The following is an 18,603-nucleotide window of genomic DNA, read 5'->3' on the forward strand; positions in this document are numbered from 1 at the left end:
CTAAGGAAAATGGGTCAACCATCCGAGGTAACGATCCTCCCAAGTCACCGGCTTGGATATCGTCCTCTGCCCTAACTTCCTCTTTTTGCTGGACCGGGTGGATAACATCTTCGCTCATCGGCACTGGCATTTCATCATTTACCTTCAGCTTGGGTCCTTCATATGCTTTCCCGGATCTCAGGGTAACTTGGCTGATATTTGCCCTTTCTGGTGGCTTTACTGAGGCTGGAATCCTCCCTTCATTTCCTCGCATGTCGCTCAGGGACGTTGCGATCTGAGATAATTGCTTCGACATCAGATCCATCGCGGCCTTGTGTTCCTGCTGAGCATCCTGGAGCTTGTGGACCACGTCATTATTGGCCAACAAGTTGTTTTACATGTGCTGTTGAGAACTCACTAGGTCATGGACCATATCGTCCAGATTCCTCTGGGTCCGGGAGTTCGGTTGACTGCCACTTGGCCCTTGACCATGATTTGGTCCACCCCCTTGAGGTGGGCGAAAGTTTCCTTGACCTCCTTAGGTATTGTTATACTGATTCCCTGGTCCCTGATAGTTGTTGTTCCTCTGGTGTGGGGGTACATATGAGCTTCCCTGGTTATTTTGATTCCTATTGTTCCAGCTGGGTTGATTTCCTTGATCTCCCTGACTCCAATTACCTTGTGCTCCTTGATTCCAATTGCCATGTCCCTCTTGATTCCTTCCGGGCCAGTTGGATTGGTTCCCTTGGTTTCCTTCTGAGTTAGTAATCTGGAGTTGAGGGTTTTGATTCCCATCGGACCACCTGAAGCATGGATTGTCCCTCCATGGAGCGTCTTTGATTCTCCACTGGTTCCAATTGTTGCTTTGATTATTTTGGTTCCAATTTCCTACAGCATTTATATGGGCTGGACAATCCATCCCCCCTTGAGATCCGCAATAATTGTAACCATCCTCTAGACCTAGTGCTTGTTTTTCTTTTTCTGTTGGGCCCGGTGAGTCGTTCTTCCCCAGGGCGGTTAGAATAGTCTTCTCTAGCTGCTCCATTCTAACATCCATCCTTGCATCCACTCGGGCATCCATCCTTTCTTCTTTTTGCACTGTTACTGCATCCTCACTTTCTCTCCTTAGGATGGTACTAGGTGAATCGTATGCCTTTTTTGCATCAATTAATCTCCCCAGTATCTCTCGAGCCTCGCTCACCTTCCTCTTGGTGAAATTTCCTCCACTAGCGGTATTCATCAGATCTTTGGACTCAGGTTTTGCCCCTTCATAGAATAGATAGTAGGTTTCGGCTTCCATCATCCTGTGGTTTGGGCAAGCATCGAGCAGCCCCTTAAATCTGGACCAGTATTGGCTCAACGATTCATCATATTCTTGCTTGCATTCCTGGATCTCCTTCTTTAAAGCATTCGTTTTGTTAGAAGGGAAAAAGTAATCCAGGAATTCCAACTTGAAATCCTTCATGTATGGATCGAGTCGGGTGGCAACCTTAATAACCACGTGTTAGCCTCCCCCTTCAGCGCAAACGGGATCGCGCGTAGTCGGTAATCCTCCTCTGTTGCATCGTTGGGCCTCTTCTGAATACTGCAAAGCTTACTGAACTCATTGAGGAATTCATATGGACATTCATTCCTCCGACCCGAGAAATTGGGTAGAATACCCAACACATTAGTTTTGATGTCGATCGCCCTCTGGCGCTGGTTAGAGACGATAGCCTGGGCGGGCTCGCCATCTAGATGGGCAGTGAGCCAGCCGATCACCGGGTCGTCGTCGCTTGCGTTGGCCATACCTTCAACGCTTTCCTCCTCTGTTTCTGAGGTTGACTTTGGTTCCTTCTTTACCGACGAAGTTGACTCCTCGTCGCTCTCCGAACTCAGGTGAACCGGATCCCCTGTTGTAAGCCCCGATCTGGTGGTAACTGGGAATATCGCTTCCTTGACCCGCCAACTAGTCCGGGCGCTTCTCCAACCAGGTGAGTTGTTCCAGTGTCCGAACCGGTAGCTCCTGTTCATAAACTGAAAAAAGAAACAAAAGAAAACATAGTAAATAAACTATTTACACCAAAAAATTCGCAAACACACAAATAACACCATGCATCTCCGGCAACGGCGCCATTTTGACAGGCTCTAGAAGTGCAGTGCAGGTTTGTGCTATATGTGATATCACTCGATCTAACAGGTCCAGAGGATTCGACTAGACTTCAGAGGCTAGAAGATCATGAAACTATCAGAAAGGGGTCGTTAGATGCACTCTATTCCTTCAAAAACCTCAACCCACTATACTACAACTTAGCACAGGGAAGTAAAGGATCGATCCCACGAGGAAGAAGGTGTTACGAAACTTCATTTGAGAATGTTTTGGGGAAAGGGGGTTGGCTGCTGCCACGCAATTTTTGTGGGTCGAGAACTTAAAACTACTAGGTCTGAGAGATAGAAAAACTTTACTCTACCTACTGGGTCTAAGAACTGGGAACGTACGGAACATACATGACTTAGAGTGTCACACCCTAACCTTTATAACGTATATGCTTACAATAAATAAACACAAATTTAAGCAAAGAAATAATATACCAATTTCATCACCATCCAAATACTATAATTACAAAATCCATCATTTACTGGGCTTATTTACAAATATTCTAAACTAGCATATTTAAATGACGTCAAATATCATAAGCAATTTCAGATCCATATGCATATGCATCTCTGTCTAGTTTATTATTCTATGACAAATCAAGCCTGTTATCTGCCCGAGATTTCCAATATGCCAATATGATTTGACCCGAAGGTCCCAATATGATTCGACCCGAAGGTCCTACTGTGATTGACCCGAAGGTCCCAATATGATTTGACCCGAAGGTCCCACTGTGATTGACCCAAAGGTCCCAATATGTCCACTGTGATTTCAGATCCAGAGCAAGACTGTCACAGATCCTCTTTAATTCAATGATGCAGATAATTCCAATGCTATATGAAAATATGTCCATTGCACCACTCACATATCCATTTCGTATTCCACCAAATGATTCTAACACAATATATAAAACATATTCATTGTACCACTCGCATATCCATTTCGTATTCTACTAAATGATTCCAACACAATATATACAACATATCCATTGTACCACTCGTATATCTATTTCGTATCACCACCATCAAACACGTATTATATCAGAATCGCATCATATAGTTTAATTATTCACTCCAAGTCAACACATAGCAATCAACCACATAAAATATGTAAAATTAAAAGTTTGATATATACACACCTACCTGATTAAGATAGATGATTTAACTGAACTCCAAATTCCTATTCCTGTTCTATAACCCATATATTCCAAGTTTATTTTGTTTCTCCTTACTCATCGAGCCTTCTTCATTTTTCTTTTCTTTCTCGGACTCTTTCATTTTCCTCCCTCCGCAATGTTTCTTTTTTCTACTAATTCTCTAATATTCTCCCCATCTTTATTATCACTTTTCTCTTTTTATATTACCATGAATAACATAACTCGATTCATCCTCACCTACATACTACACACGTCGAATATATGAAACAAATAGTGCCATATTCTTTCTTTTTCTCTTACACGTGTCCAAAATTCCAATCCATATATTTCAACATGAAAAAGTGTTCTACTACCTAACTTAATAAATTAATATATATACTACATACAGAAAATAAACTATACATATGTATAAACTATTAAAATATTGGACAAAAGTCCGGAAACATTGCGCATACCTTTTTAAATTAATGTACACATTTATAGATTATATATACCTAGTTTAACTATAATAAATCATCAAAAATTATTTGTTGCCATCGCTTATGAATGATATATCATGTTAATGATAAAATAATTATAATATAAAATGGGATATATATTTTAGTTAAGAATGTTACATTATGCACACTTTTGTATAACTAATTAATCTACTAAATAATACGCATGCACCATACATGTAATTAAGCTAATTTAATTAGCAAACTAATTATATAATTTTGTATCATGTTATTATTATTATATTTCTATAATTTGAATCAGGGATGTCACATAGAGAAACTGAGATATTTTAAAGTTCTAAAACAGCTGGAGTAAACTTAACTAGAAAGACTTTCCTAATTTGGACAGACAAGCATATAGCGAAAAGCAAGACAAGTTTCATTAAACTACTAGGGTCTGGAAAAGCATGCAGAAAAGTAAAAGAGACAAAGCAGATCGTATTGACAGGGTCTGGAGGATATGCAGAAAAATACTGACATAAAGCAGATCTGGTTCTAACTACCAACAACTTCATCTTCTTCGGGAATCAAACGAGAATAGCAGATAAAACAGAGTTTTAAACACTATGAAAACAGAGCAAACTTTAGATCTAGACTTAAAATGAGAAATTAAAGCCTAAACGAACAGATCAACGCTACTGGACCTAAAGGAAGCAGAAACAGAGAGTAAACAGCCATGATCATGCACTACGTAAACATCAAACACCAAATACGCGAAATTCCAACTCAAAAACACCACGATTCAACAGATCCAAACATCTTCATACGCAAATCCCCAGCCTCCATCAACAAACCAACATATTTCAGCTCCAAACATCCAATAATAAACAAGAACGAAAGATAAAAGCAAGAAATAAACATAAACTCAACGATATCCAACCAAAAGCAAACATAAACTTCCATAATAACTCGAAATAAGTCTGAATCCAGCAGATCAAAGTCAGAAACTAGAGTTGCGAACTTAAAAAAAACAACAAGTACTAAACGAAAGCAAATAAGATTGTTTCTTCGCCTTCACAAGGCGGTGTTACACAGCAAAATAACAACGATGATGAGAACCACGGTGGCCAGAATCCTCCATATCCAAGTGCGCAGCAGACGAAATGAAAATTTGAAGTGTGGAAGGAAAGTGTAGAAGTGGTTGTTCACGGTCTCTCTTGTTCTTCAAGGTTGAGCTCCTTATATATGTGAGGCTCTGATCCCTAGGGTATCCCTCTGGTGATTTGACGCTCTTGCCCTTGAGTAAGATTCTTTAAAATAATCTGCTCTCGCTCCATTCTGCTCTTGTCGCCAACTTTTGATTCTCCCAGGTCCGAACGACGACGTCTGATTTTTACTTCAATTCCATCTCTTTTGCATCTGGCAGGTCAGGTAACAGCAACTCCTGGGTCCGGCAGATTTACTACACGCCTGAACTCATAAACGCACATTAGCGCTCCAAATGCACAGAATTTTAACCCTAAACCGATGCATGAAACGAGCCTTATCACCTACTGACCTCGTCGAAGCCCAACTAGATATGAATGTTGACTACAACTTCAACCATGGCGACAGTGACGCGACTGACTTTGTTGACCATGTAGAACCGTCAACTGAGTGGGCTAAATTTAAGGATGATTTGACAAACGCCATGTGGGTACACTATGCCAGTCCTTGATGTTAGGGTTTCGTAGTTTCTTCATTGTTGTCGAAGATGTTAAACTGTTTTTATGTTTGATACTTGAACGGTAATGAGACTGTAGTGCCGTACATTGTAATTCACCTTTTCGTCAATTGTTATTGCAGTTTGTTGTCAAAAAAATCACGATGAATGTGGGAGGGTTTACCCCTATGTGCGCATGTGGCAAGGGCAACATGCGATTGCGCTGTGTAGGCGAAGGTACTACTACAAGTGCCGGTTAATGGGGATCACCCTGGCTGGGAAGGTACGATGAACATCTGGAAGGTACTACTACAAGTGCCCGGTTAATGGGGATCACCTTGGATCTTTCAAGTGGTACGACGAACAAAATACAGTTCAAGAACATCGCTAACCCGAAGCACCACAAACTACATTACGCCATTCGTATGATCAATATAGACCCCGTTGTGGTACCGGTACTCAAGGCCAATTCGACCAATGTTTTAGTCGCAGTGCAGCAAGTCATACCGTCCCTACAACGGTCCAGTTTGGTTTCATGTGTATGGTGTTGATTAAGCGTCTCCTTGGGTTTGTCATTGGTAAGTTAGTTTGATTAAGCGAAGTGAGGCATGCGTATTGTACTATTTAAATTAGTCAATGGTGTGTAATGAGTCAACCTTCGAACTCCTACATTATGATCAACTTTGCACTATGTTTACTTTTATTAAGCTAACGTTACATAATTAAACCAAACACAATGCGTAGGTCGAATGTATCATCAAACTCCAGCCACTACAATTAAACACGTTACTTACCATTACAAAACACGAAGTTGGAGATCATACCATACCACATACATAGTACATACCCTTAGCAAATGAAGCAACTAAAACATAACAACTACATCCCATAACCACATGAAAAAACTAAAACATAACAACTACATCTCATAACCACATGAAACAACTACATAAACACTACACATGGCCCATAGAACTTAAGCTTTGTCAGTGTACACGTAGAAGTTAACCTCCTGCGGATTAACAAGTGTGAAATGCAGCTGATCCCCTACTGCTACCCCATTGTCATGAATGAACCGCTTCCACCCATTCTTCACCCAAATTTTGGAGTCGTTGTGCCTGAGTATCATAATCCATGTATCCTCAGCAGTAAGAAAGTACACAAGCGCTTTCAGTGCCACCATAGGGATATAGCGTCTCCAAAATCCAAAAGGTATCTCGAACGGTGCTGAGAGTGGGAAGGTTTAACCGTTACATGAAAAGTGGGGCGACCATCCAAGTCTAGGGCATCTTGATCGTCCTCATAACTGGACTCATTTGTGGATTCGACGTCACTTTGTGATGCCTTGTAGTCGTCGGTGCCGTCAGAGTCGAGGCCTACGTTATATTCCTCATCCGGAACGACCACAATATCTACACACGTTGGATCTATTATGTAAAACAAATATCAAAATATAACTCACGCATATAATGAAAATGTTTCGCGTTTTAGGCTCACCTTCACCATCGGTTAACGGAGGGACGCCGGTGCGCACGTTGTACCGCTTCACGTGGAAAATGCCATCATCGACAAGGGTGAATGTGAGTAAGTCCTCTTCCCGCTGATGTTTTTTTTATTAGCACTAAAAATACCTGCAAGTATACCGGATAGATCTAGTATAGCTAAAGGTCAGTACTGGGTTGTCGATCACCGGGAATAATATCACCGACTGGCTACCTTCTACTAAGCTTCTTTTACCATTTGGAGAAACAGAGGATTTTGAAAACTTTTTGAAGACAAGATTAGTGAAAGTGATAAACAGCTAATAGCAACAAAAACTAGAGATGAAATATAAGAGATAAAGAGAATTCCAGGGATGCACGTTCACAGTTACGGTTATACAAATTCCAACTATAATACGCTAGCACAGTTTATACTTCGATAGAACGAGTCACACTAGTTATGCCCATGTGGTACAAGCGTAGATTACTAACACTAGGGTTGTCAATCGTAGATTCGTAACTCCTAAAAGCTCCTAAGACCCTTGAAAGGTCCTCACTCTCAATTAACAGTGTCGTTTTAAGGGAAGCTAATTGTAGTGTCTATTAAGTGGATCTAACTCGTCAACCTCCTCTCACTCAAACATGAAGTATTATGGAACAACTTAAGGAAGAAACGAAGTAAAAACAAAACGGATATTAAATAGAAAAAGTAATTGTATAACCAAAGTCGTTACTAACACATCCCTAGAATCCTATGAATTTAGTTACACATGATAGAATAATCTAAAAACATAGTATGAAGGGAAAACAAAGTAAATATAAGAACTAAAGCGGTACCCAAATGTAGAATCCTCGTAGCCTTGATCTTCACTTGAATTCGTCTCCAACCTCTTGCACAGTGAAGAACTCTCTCAATTTATGCTCTAGAATTATGAGGTGAAAAGTGTTTGTTGAATTAAGAGGTTTGAGGGGGTATTTATGCTGGGGTTTGGTGCCCCTTGCACAGCGAAAGACTTGTACAAAACAAATAAATCACACACGAATCTATTTGACCGATTATGCGATTAATCAATTCACATGTTAAACAGATAATTGTATGCTAGAACGCAAATAATTCAGGCTTAGAGAATATAAATCCTAAACATGATTTCTACGGTTTAGAGTTACCGATATTGATTCTCCAAAGAATCGACGATTGCTCGCGCCTTCTCCACGTGATGATCATCAATACTAGACCACGAATCTTCTGACTGGTTCCCGACGATATCAGGGTGGGCTGAACTTATCAAAATATTAGAACTCGAATAAAGAAGACAGAAAAATCTCACGGAGAAGAGCTGAGAGAATTTTCGAGCTCCTCTAAAATTAGAGGGGAACGAAAATTTATACTACTAATTAATTAATTATGTCTCTCCTTTATTCTCCTATTTATTTTAAGTTCATATTGGGCCCAGTCAGGGATCTATGGAAGGTTTTGGATATGGGCTCCTCCAATTAGCTTTTTACTAATTAAATTGAACCCCAATTTAATATAAGCTTTTAATTATAATATTACGAGCAGCCACTACAGAAGTAATATTGCACTCCCCATCCAAATCCGAAATTACAAGTAATCCGGGTTTCATTTTATATATTATTTATTTTCCGCGCTTAAGATATAAATGTCCATTAATTAATTAATCTCTGCTATGGACTTAATTAATTAACATCTAATTAATTTCAAGAGTGGGCTTAGCAAGAAACACTTATTTATTATTCATAGAGTAATAAAACTCCAACTGACCAGTTTTCCGAATAATAAAACCTTGTTCGAGCTCCTCTCGAGGACATTATCAAACGAGACTCACCTCGCGCGCGATTCAACATAATAGCAATTCTAGCACCGCTAGATATTAATCACCACTACCCAATATATCGGGATTATTGGGTTGCGAAAAACCCACACCATTTGATAAGTCAAAGTAGTGCATAATCAATACCGTATGCTCAATCCTAACGTATGTAGATTAAGAAATAGTTATTTATCAAGACCTAATCTTTCAGTAGATAGCATAAACACACGTCTTGATGTTAGATCCATTCAGTGCTATACCACACCAACATCATTTTATTTCAGTAAGGCTTAGAAATAATCGGACTGACATTGCAACCTTTCACGATAGCTAGTCTATCTGGGATGTGGAATTCTGCTTTTTCTTTTGCTTTAATTCATCCGATGTATCATCTCAAATAGAATTCACTATTTTCTTATTTGCGCATGATTTCTATCAATTATTTTATTTGATTTTTAGTGGAACTCATATTACTTTAATTTATTTTATGCATAATTATTAGTACTGTACTTTATGTAATAGACTAACTGAAGGCAGAAATATTTTAGCGTGTAATTAATAAAGTAAAAAGAAAGAAAGAAAAAATAATTAAAATAATACTTCATTCGTCCCATGAAAATAAATAATGGATATGACATGAGAATTAAGATAAAATTGGTAAAATAAGAGAGATGAGGAAAAATGTATGGTAAAGTAAGAGAAAGAGGAGAATGATGGTTAAAGTAATGTTAGTGGATAGTGAGACCTACATTATTAAATTGATATAACTATCCAAAAACGAAATACACATATTTTTTTAGGACGGATGAACATGGAAAGTGCACATATTTTTATGGGACGGAAGGAATATAGTATTAGATGATCCATAAATAATACTCCCTTCGTCCCGGCTAAGATGCCACATTTTTTAGCCGGCACGAGATTTTAGGAGCTATTGTTTAATATGTTTAATTGGAGAGAAAATGTGGGTGGAAGTATTAAAATAGAGAGAGAGAGAGAGAAGAATATTTTAATAGGAGTGAAAAAAGTGGTTGGTGTATTAATTGAAGAGAGAAAGTTTTCGAAAAAGGAAATGTATCATCTTATTTTGGACGAACTAAAAAGGAAAAATGTGTCATGTTAAGTGGGACATAGGGAGTAGTAAGTTTATTTGTATAATAAAGAGGAAAATACTACGTCATCCGTCCTACTTTAGGAGTCCCAATTGAGTTTGGCACGAGTTTTAAGAAATGTAAAGGAAAACTGGTGAAAAAAGATAGTGGAATATAAGTATACTTTTTTATATTAGTTTTATAATAAAATATGAGTGAAAATGGATTATGTGAGGATGTAATACTATTTATGGAATATTATACCGAGACTTTTAAAGTGGGACATGATAAACTGGGACGGATGAGTAGGATTTCACAATATTTTTTTGAGTAAACAATTTAGCAAAGATCTCAGATGGATATGATTGGTGATCACTCAACATGAATGGTGTGGGCATACGCACATCCACATATATAATCAGTGTTATGTAAATAAAGGTTTCATGTCCATGATAAACTCTCTCACTGTATCACACAAAATGGCGTGGAATTGCTGCTGCAGCTCTTCCTTCGTCGCCACCACCGCCATTTACGCCGCCGCCAGAACTCCCAACACCTTCACAATTACTCTTCGGAGGCGGAATGCCTTCACGCAATCGATTAGGAACCCTATCAATCAAATCTCAGCGAAGAGCAAGGCTACAGAATCGGAGTTCAAAACCGAGTCCAACGAGATCGACTGCATAGGCACTGGGCTGGATGTGGAATGTGTGATCAGTGAAGAATCCGAGCAGGTGAGAGATACAGCGTCGGCGTTGGTTGAATTGGCGTTGGAATGGGGGCTTCTGATATCGCCCTTCTTCTTCTGGGGAACGGCCATGGTGGCAATGAAGGAAGTTCTCCCTAAAACGGGGCCCTTCGTTGTGGCGGCGTTTAGGCTAATTCCGTCGGGGCTCTTGTTGGTCGCCTTCGCCGCTTCCAGGGGAAGAGCTTTGCCTTCCGGATTCAATGCTTGGTTCTCCATCTCAGCTTTTGCTGCCATTGATGCTTCCTGCTTCCAGGTCCCTATTTAGTATCCATTAAATCAGAAACATAGATTGTGTTTTTGCATCCTCACTTTGACTCACCGCCAGCAGGGTTTTCTCGCTCAAGGATTGGAGAGGACGACTGCTGGTTTGGGCAGTGTAAGTTGGATGATTGTTTTTGCTTTTCCTTATAATGAAATTGCTACTCAACGAAATTGTGGTTATTGGATGGATCATCATTAAACCAATTTTCTTCAATCTGTACAAATTTTCTATTTCAATGGAGTAGTACTATTTTTGGCAGTGCCTTCTTGAGGTTTCACATGGCTCGAAGCTTAAATGAATCACCTTGGAAACTGTTGTCATGTATGCTTTCCATGATGATAGAATTAAGATCTTGTTTTTCAAATATGATGTTGTTGGGGCGATAGGATGGTTAAGTTTATAAGATGTTAGTAATTATAAATCTGTAACTGTTTTAACTAAATATAAGAGGTTTCCCAACACAATATTTATTGCTAATAAAAGTTGGATCCTCTTATTTTCTGAAAAACAGTTAGCTTTGTATTTTGGCATGCCTTAAAATTGTTCTAGGCCATACTGAAGCAGCTAGTAAGCTCTAAACCATCTTGTAAGTTGTTTTGAACAGCTCATAAGTTCATCGAAACAGCCCTTGAAGGGGTAGGTTCCAGCTACTTGTTATATCCTTGTCAATACTGAGATATGGAAGGACATGTGCACTTGTAGCCATATTAGAACCTTGGTCCACAGATGTTATCCGTGAAAAGATTCACTAGAGATGCTATACTCTTTTTTGTCTTTGGAATAAGCTATCAATATTTATTTAACAAGGTCTTGTCCAATGTGTTGCAGGTAATAATTGATTCTCAACCTCTAACCGTGGCTATTCTTGCATCCTTATTATTTGGAGAATCAATAGGATACATTGGAGCAGCTGGACTAATCCTTGGTGTTATAGGACTTTTACTTCTTGAGGTAAGCATCTTCAAAGTGTCTACATTCCAGGCTTCTTATTCTTCCTTATTCTGAAAATCTAGTCCTGCCGAATCATGAATTCTATAGTCAATGATAGATTAGACGTTTGCTATCCAGAGCGTAATAATATCCAAGTGAATTATATCCACACTACTCATTTCTTGTCATATGTGCAAGAAGCGTTTCCTTTTCATAGTATATTTCCTTGAAAACGTAAGCTGTTCTGCATGTTGGTATGATTCAATCTGGATACCTATCAAGTATCATCCGGACAATATGGATACCAATCAAATGTGCGGCACCATAAGTCCTCCGTGCATAGCTCCTCAGCACCCTTTCCCTGCTAAATTCTGCAAAATCACTATTGCAGGTGGTCTGATCTTCAAAGCTGCACGTAATCTGCAGGTACCTGCGCTTGCTTTTGATGCTAATAACTTTTCCCTGTGGGGAAGTGGGGAATGGTGGATGTTTCTTGCTGCACAAAGTATGGCCATTGGTACCGTGATGGTCCGTTGGGTCTCCAAATACTCAGATCCTGTAATGGCTACTGGATGGGTAAGTTTTACTAACTTGTATGATCAATATTTGAGTTTCTCATCACCATATATAATTACAGCGAACTTCTGACCTAAGACTTCTAGGTCAAGTATCGCTACACAGTCTCTGAACCTCAGCAAGGAGTTATTCGATATTAGTTGTCGTTTATTGAAAAGATGATGCATTATATTTTATCATCCAACGTGATCATTTTTTTTTTTTTTTGAAAATATGTCCCAAACTCATTACAGCACATGGTTATCGGTGGCCTCCCTCTTATGGCAATCGCCATCCTTAAACATGATCCTGCTCTCTCAAGTTTTCATGAGCTTACGACAGGTGTTGTTTTGGCCCTTCTTTACACTTCCATTTTCGGTAGTGCAATCAGCTACGGTGTCTACTTCTACAATGCTACAAGAGGTAATTTGTGGGACTCATCTTTCTTTGGTTCTTAAATACTGTAATGCATTGACATGTGAATTTGACTGGCCCTCTTGTATCGCAATTCAGGTAGCTTGACAAAGCTCAGCTCCCTAACCTTTTTGACTCCAATGTTTGCATCGCTTTTCGGGTATGAAATTTTACACAGCCACGAATCTAGATTCCATACGATTCTGTTGTTTATTCTTGTATGTAAAACCAAGTCGCAAGAATATCCGATTTATTTATCAACTTTCTCCTTTCGATCTTCATATTATTAGCACATTGAGGTAATTCGGCTTTAACTGCAGTTTCATATATCTCGATGAAACTTTCTCACCATTGCAACTGGCTGGAGCAGTGGTAACTATTGCAGCAATATATATGGTTAACTACAAAAGTGAAGCCGAGTGAAAAGTGGTGTTTATGCATGCTTATAGTATGTCGAGAAACGTACTCGTGATTGGATAGGCGTTGGTCGTAGCCAAGATATGTTGATCCCAAAAGGAGTACATGATGGAGAAAGGAGGTTCAAAAACAATGGATGCATTTGCATGTGTGTATTCAGATGGCTTATTATTAGAAACCAGAATACAATTTGAAATCTGTAATTAGGCTGATGGTGTCACACCATAAATCAGATCGATGCTGTCACCAACATTGAGGTTTGCATAACTAGATTCTCAGGTTTGTACATAAAACGTTATCAGCAGATTAATGTTGAAAATTGTTCATCAATTGTTTGAACATAGAATGTGATAATAATTATTGCCAACTCTAAACTCCTCTTCTCCAGTTTCTCATACGCAAAATACTGAAGCAGATTTACATTTTTATTTATAAGTGAACTTCAAATTTTTAATGCCTATAAAATGTGGTTTGTAAAATAAAAATACATTGGTTTTCAATTATGTTTTTTAAAACACTATTAAAAGATAGATTATTGTTAAGAATTGAAGTTTGATCTATTTATTCTTTACTTTTTTTTTCATTTCCATACTTTTAAATTAGGGGTATTGGCGCCTAATATTAAGAAACTTTTCAAAAATTTATTCTTTCCCATAAACTTTAAATTATAGAGAAAACGAACAAATCAAGCTTTGATTTTTGTTAGAATTGTAAAATTAAAAGTGTCAAAAAAATTTATTGAATTAAAATCAATCTAAATATATTAAATAAAACAAACGACACTAAACCTGTCTTAAATAAACATGCTGCTCACGAATGGTGCCTACAGGCATATAGCATATAATTTCTCCTAGATTAGAATGTGAATTTGGGTAAGAAAGAGTACTTATTTAGAACAAGCAATTAGATTTGTTGAAATTCAAATCTAAATTTAAAGAGCTCCTTTTAATTCAACTATTCTCTGTAATCCCAATCCCCCATCATAAACTCAAAATATAAAAATATACAGTCACAGGATTATAGAAGCTGTATTCATTAAATCAAGTCAAGGTGTAGAGAAATTGGCCAAAATCCAGTAAAGAAATTGGTTTATGGATGATATAAATTAAGTGGAGAGAAGCATGCCAACTACCACCAACTAAATAACACAAGATTCCAAAGCATATCCTTTTCTTCAAGCAGTAAGCATACCAACTCCACATGAAATTGTGCAAATTATCAGCCCAAATGTGGCCAAGAAACCATATTTCCTGCATTACCAAATATTTATTAATAACAATTTCTCACAGAATACGGCCTAATGAATGCGTAAAGAATGATGTCGTGCCTAGATTCATCGTTTATTTTGTGTTTTGAAACACGCACAACGAATTGTGTGTTTCTGTTTCCTATTCGAAATTGTGATGTGTGGAAAGGGATTATTTACCCGATGGATAGGCGTTTCTGAGGATCACCGGTGGAGTAGCCTTTGAAGTAGAAAATTCGAGAGACGCAGTAACCAACTCCCAGTGATGCAACAATCAAAGGGTGCCTGATTCCTCCCAGAATCATCAACATCAAGAACATGGGCAGCATTTCCAGTGAATTCTGGTGCCCCCTCTGCACATACATACAAACACACTTACAATTTACATTAAAACAAAGCATGGGAAAAAGTCTTTCTTCCTAAAACAAACACATATTTGTTATCCTGGACAAATGCATTATCTTCATTGTCCTCTTTTTTTCTAATTTATTTCCCAAATCAAAAACTATCCAAAAGAATTCATATATAAGATCATTTCAAACCATCAAAAAATTGCAACGAAACAGATAAGCATTAACAAACTAGGTTACTTGAAAAGGAACAAAGTTATACTCCCTAACCCTCCATCCCCAAACAATAATCTCCAATCACTTCCATTTTTGGTCAGTTCCATCAAACTAGTCAAAATTAACAATATTTCAATCATTATCTCTTACAAATTTCGCATTACACGATTCACCAAGTGCAACATCTACAAGATCCAATGCAGAACCAGGAAAAAAACAGAAAGTACCTGGATACAATTGAAGAGTTTGGCATCCTTATTATCAGCTTCACTCGCATACAGAGTCGGATAAGATACATTATACCTGCATCAGCATCACACGACAATTCACACCCCAAAATCTCGACTTCACAAACCCAATTTCTGTAACAAAAAAATAAAATTTACTTCTTGCGGGCTCTGCCGACTTGCGCAGTCATCCAGAAATTAATGAAACAATACAAAACCAGAACGAGAACTACATATCCGTACTCCCTGGGTAGCAATTCAACGCCAGCCATTTCCAAAATTTTTAGATCTCAGTTTTAGAATGAATATGGTTGGTTGTTTAGTGGTGGTTTTCACGAGGATTCTCTATGATATCAACATCATCATTCACTGTGCACATTTTATTTTTTACATTTATTCCAATTTTTAATAGATACTTCCTCGTCCACGAGTAAGAGTCTCATTTTTAAATGACGCGGGTTTTAAGAAATGTTAAAAAAAATTAAATGGAAGAAAGTTAGTTGAATATGGGTCTCACTTGTATATATTAGTTTTAAATGATATGTGAGTAGAATGAGTTAATAGAATGTGAGGTCTCTTTACTATTTATAGTAATTATGAACCGGAACTCTTATTTATAGACGGACAAAAATGAAAAAACGGGACTCTTATTCGTGGACTGAGGAAGTACTCTCTAGGTCAACCAAAAATAATATCATTAATTATAAAACAAATATCACTTTGGTAAAGTATTCAAAGATGTACTATAAAATAGGTAAAATTCAGATAGAATGTCAAAATGTTAATTTCTCTCTGTCTTTCGATACGTCTATAGAATGATACTAGATTTTAGATAACATAATTATGTGTGATAATATAGAACGAAAAAGATGATATATTAATGAGGAGAGAGAAAGATAGGTTTATTTAAAAATATACACCCCCGTCTCAACTAAGTTGAGTCGTACTCCCTTCATCCCAGATAATTTGGGACACTTTGACCCGACACGGGTTTTAAGAAATCTAATGGAAAGTGAGTTGAAAAAGTTGGTGGGATGTGGGTCCTACTTTTAAAGTATTAGTTTTATAATAAAATGTGAGTAAGAATGAGTTAGTGGAATATGAGGTCCACTGCCAAAAATGGTAAAAGTGAAATGGGACAAATTATGTGGGACAACCCGAAATAGAATACTGGGTCGAATTATCTAGGATAGAGGGAGTATTTCTTTTTGGGATGTCCCAATTAAGTTGAGTCATTTCCTTTTTTGACTAAAAACAAAACATCCAATCACTCTTTACTTTTTTCCATCACTTACTTTACTCTCTCTATATATCTTTCTTACTGTATTCATCTCTCCTATTTTTAAATATAATTTGTTAATCTTCGTGCTCAAAAGTTTTATATCAACTTAGTTGAAATGGAGGGACTAGAAAATAATCATCTTGAGTGGGACAAATTAAAAATGAAAGGTGAATACTTTGAGTGAGACGGGAGAGACTAGGAAACATTAAAGTAGAAGATGGATAAAAGTGACTAATAATTTGATAATAATTTTTTATTTTTTCTGGTAAGAAATCAGTTTTGATGATTGAATAAAAAAAATAAGAATGTTTTTTATGCATTGAGAGCACCCGCATCGCGTTTCGATGCGGGTTCGATCTCGTCTCGGAGAGACGAGACCGCATCGAGACAGCGATGCAAGCCTCCCATCTCGTCACGTCGCGTAGCTCGCTGCGGAGAGCAAGCTAGCGAGCTAGCTCGCCACACGCATTGGCCAAGTGGTGAGCTCCCGTTCGTCCGTGACGCCTACTCACCGGCCTGCGAGTGGACATCGTTTATATCCGTTGAAAATATATTTTTTTGTTTTTTTTAAAAAAAAAAGTCCCCAAAAAATCAAAAATTAAAAAAAATCACAAAAGATACTAGCCGTTTATAGCCTTTTTTTCAAGGCAAGGATACGCGATTCTACCGCCCACGCCAACTCCAGGAGGATATAATGGAGCACATTTGGGCAAAATTTGGCAACCGTTAGACGGATCACCGCTTCACTTTTCATGATTATGCGGATTTCAATAAATTATAATATTAGGATTTCAATCATGTATTTTTTGTATTTTTGGATGTAATTTTTGGTAGATGCACATGATCGTCACTAGAGAACTCATTCTTCTGCTTCTTTACTTCCATTTTTTTTTATGATTTGAGTTTTGAGAATTTGAATTTAAGTGTGCAATTTTTAACTTTTAGTATTTTAAATTATGTTTTTTTTGTTTTTTTTAAAGATTTTAATTATATGTTTTTTTTTTTAGCATCTTAAATTGTAATTTTCTTTTATTTAATAAAGTGTGTTTTTATTAATTGAATTTGTTGGAAAAAAAATAAAAAATGAAATTGAATGAATAGTTAAGGGATAAGATGGTTAAGAGATGGAGGAATGCAGGTGTTGTCTCTTAGTTAAGAGATGGGGTGAAAAGTATAGTGGGCCTATGAATATTGAAGGGATGAGACGGTATTGAAACAAGGGTGTGGATGGCCTGAGTGAGTAACCACTGGGATGGACGTAACACTAAAAGTAGACTAGGATGAGATATTTATTTGGATTTCTAGGTGCATTAATATTCGACAATCTAGGAGTTAAAAAGTCTAAATTGGTAGGGTACTTGTACAAGAATTGGACGATAGTTAGAGTATCCACAGTTCAGCCCTTTCGGGGCAGCCGCCCGACGGGGCTGCATTGCAGTTCCTTCTCTGCTCGGCGATGAGTCTACTTCTTGGCTAGAAAGCCGACCGCCTGACTGCCTCCTCTTTGTCTCGTGGCTGCATTGCAGTAGCCACACTTCTCCTTCTTTTTTTTTAATTTTTCTTTTATTTTAAAATTAGACTAAAGTCCAATTCCGGTCCCTTACATTTGTCCTAAAATTCTTTTTGGTCATTTACATTAAGTTTGTGACCTTTTGGTCCCTAACACATTGTTTTGGTACCTTTTGGTCCCAAACTTATTGTTTTGATCCAAAATAACCATTTTTTGTTAAAATTAACAGTAAAAATGTTTGATCAATTTCATAGATTAATTATAATTTAGGACTAAAGTCCAATTTCAATTTTTTAAATTTTTCATAAAATTCTTTTTCGGGTGTCATAAAATTCTTTTCTAAAGGAATTGGAGAGATAAGGAGAAAAAGTATAAAAAGTAGTGTGCTTAAATGTAGAGAAAAGTTCAAGTTGTAAAATAGTGAAAAATTCAAAATATGTGCTTGATCTAGAAAGGCTGTGTATGAAAAAGAAAAGAGAAAAAGAAAAAAAAAGTGTGAAAGGTTGTGAAAAGAAAAAGAAAAATTAATGGATTGGAAAGTGAGTTGAAAGAGAAAAATAAAGTGTTAGAAGTGTTTTGGTTTAGAAAGTGGAGTCATTTTAACTCTACTTGGGATATTTTTATGTTTGAGTCA

The 18,603-nt window shown here is 37.5% G+C and overlaps 2 protein-coding genes across 2 annotated transcripts; one reads left to right on the forward strand and one right to left on the reverse strand.

Annotated features, from left to right (window-relative positions):
* The first annotated feature begins 10,249 nt into the window (after nt 1-10,249).
* LOC125197510 (WAT1-related protein At3g02690, chloroplastic) lies at nt 10,250-13,512 on the forward strand. The gene is made up of 7 exons (XM_048096300.1): nt 10,250-10,813; nt 10,889-10,936; nt 11,651-11,773; nt 12,179-12,328; nt 12,562-12,730; nt 12,821-12,881; nt 13,042-13,512. Exons 1-7 carry the CDS (start codon nt 10,256-10,258, stop codon nt 13,142-13,144), a joined length of 1,212 nt encoding a protein of 403 aa, XP_047952257.1. The 5' UTR covers nt 10,250-10,255; the 3' UTR covers nt 13,145-13,512.
* A 643-nt stretch (nt 13,513-14,155) lies between these two features.
* Nucleotides 14,156-15,522, reverse strand: LOC125201607 (microsomal glutathione S-transferase 3-like). The gene is made up of 4 exons (XM_048099784.1): nt 15,337-15,522; nt 15,178-15,253; nt 14,565-14,737; nt 14,156-14,388 (listed from the first exon to the last, which is right to left on the reverse strand). The coding sequence occupies exons 1-4, from the start codon at nt 15,447-15,449 to the stop codon at nt 14,313-14,315; spliced, it is 438 nt and encodes a 145-aa protein (XP_047955741.1). The 5' UTR covers nt 15,450-15,522; the 3' UTR covers nt 14,156-14,312.
* Between the last annotated feature and the right edge of the window lie 3,081 nt (nt 15,523-18,603).

The sequence above is a fragment of the Salvia hispanica genome, chromosome 1 (assembly GCF_023119035.1).
Source record: "Salvia hispanica cultivar TCC Black 2014 chromosome 1, UniMelb_Shisp_WGS_1.0, whole genome shotgun sequence".
NCBI classification, from domain to species: Eukaryota; Viridiplantae; Streptophyta; class Magnoliopsida; order Lamiales; family Lamiaceae; genus Salvia; species Salvia hispanica.

Excerpts from the sequence above, each read along its gene's own strand:
- LOC125201607 (XM_048099784.1), bottom strand. The coding sequence starts at position 15,449 with ATGGCTGGCGTTGAATTGCTACCCAGGGAGTACGGATATGTAGTTCTC. Across the intron at positions 14,738-15,177 it reads AACTCTTCAATTGTATCCAG|AGGGGGCACCAGAATTCACT; the intron begins GTACTTTCTGTT and ends ATGTATGTGCAG. Across the intron at positions 14,389-14,564 it reads CAGAAACGCCTATCCATCGG|GAAATATGGTTTCTTGGCCA; the intron begins GTAAATAATCCC and ends TTGGTAATGCAG.
- LOC125197510 (XM_048096300.1), top strand. The coding sequence starts at position 10,256 with ATGTCCATGATAAACTCTCTCACTGTATCACACAAAATGGCGTGGAAT. Across the intron at positions 10,814-10,888 it reads TTGATGCTTCCTGCTTCCAG|GGTTTTCTCGCTCAAGGATT; the intron begins GTCCCTATTTAG and ends CACCGCCAGCAG. Across the intron at positions 12,731-12,820 it reads CTTCTACAATGCTACAAGAG|GTAGCTTGACAAAGCTCAGC; the intron begins GTAATTTGTGGG and ends ATCGCAATTCAG.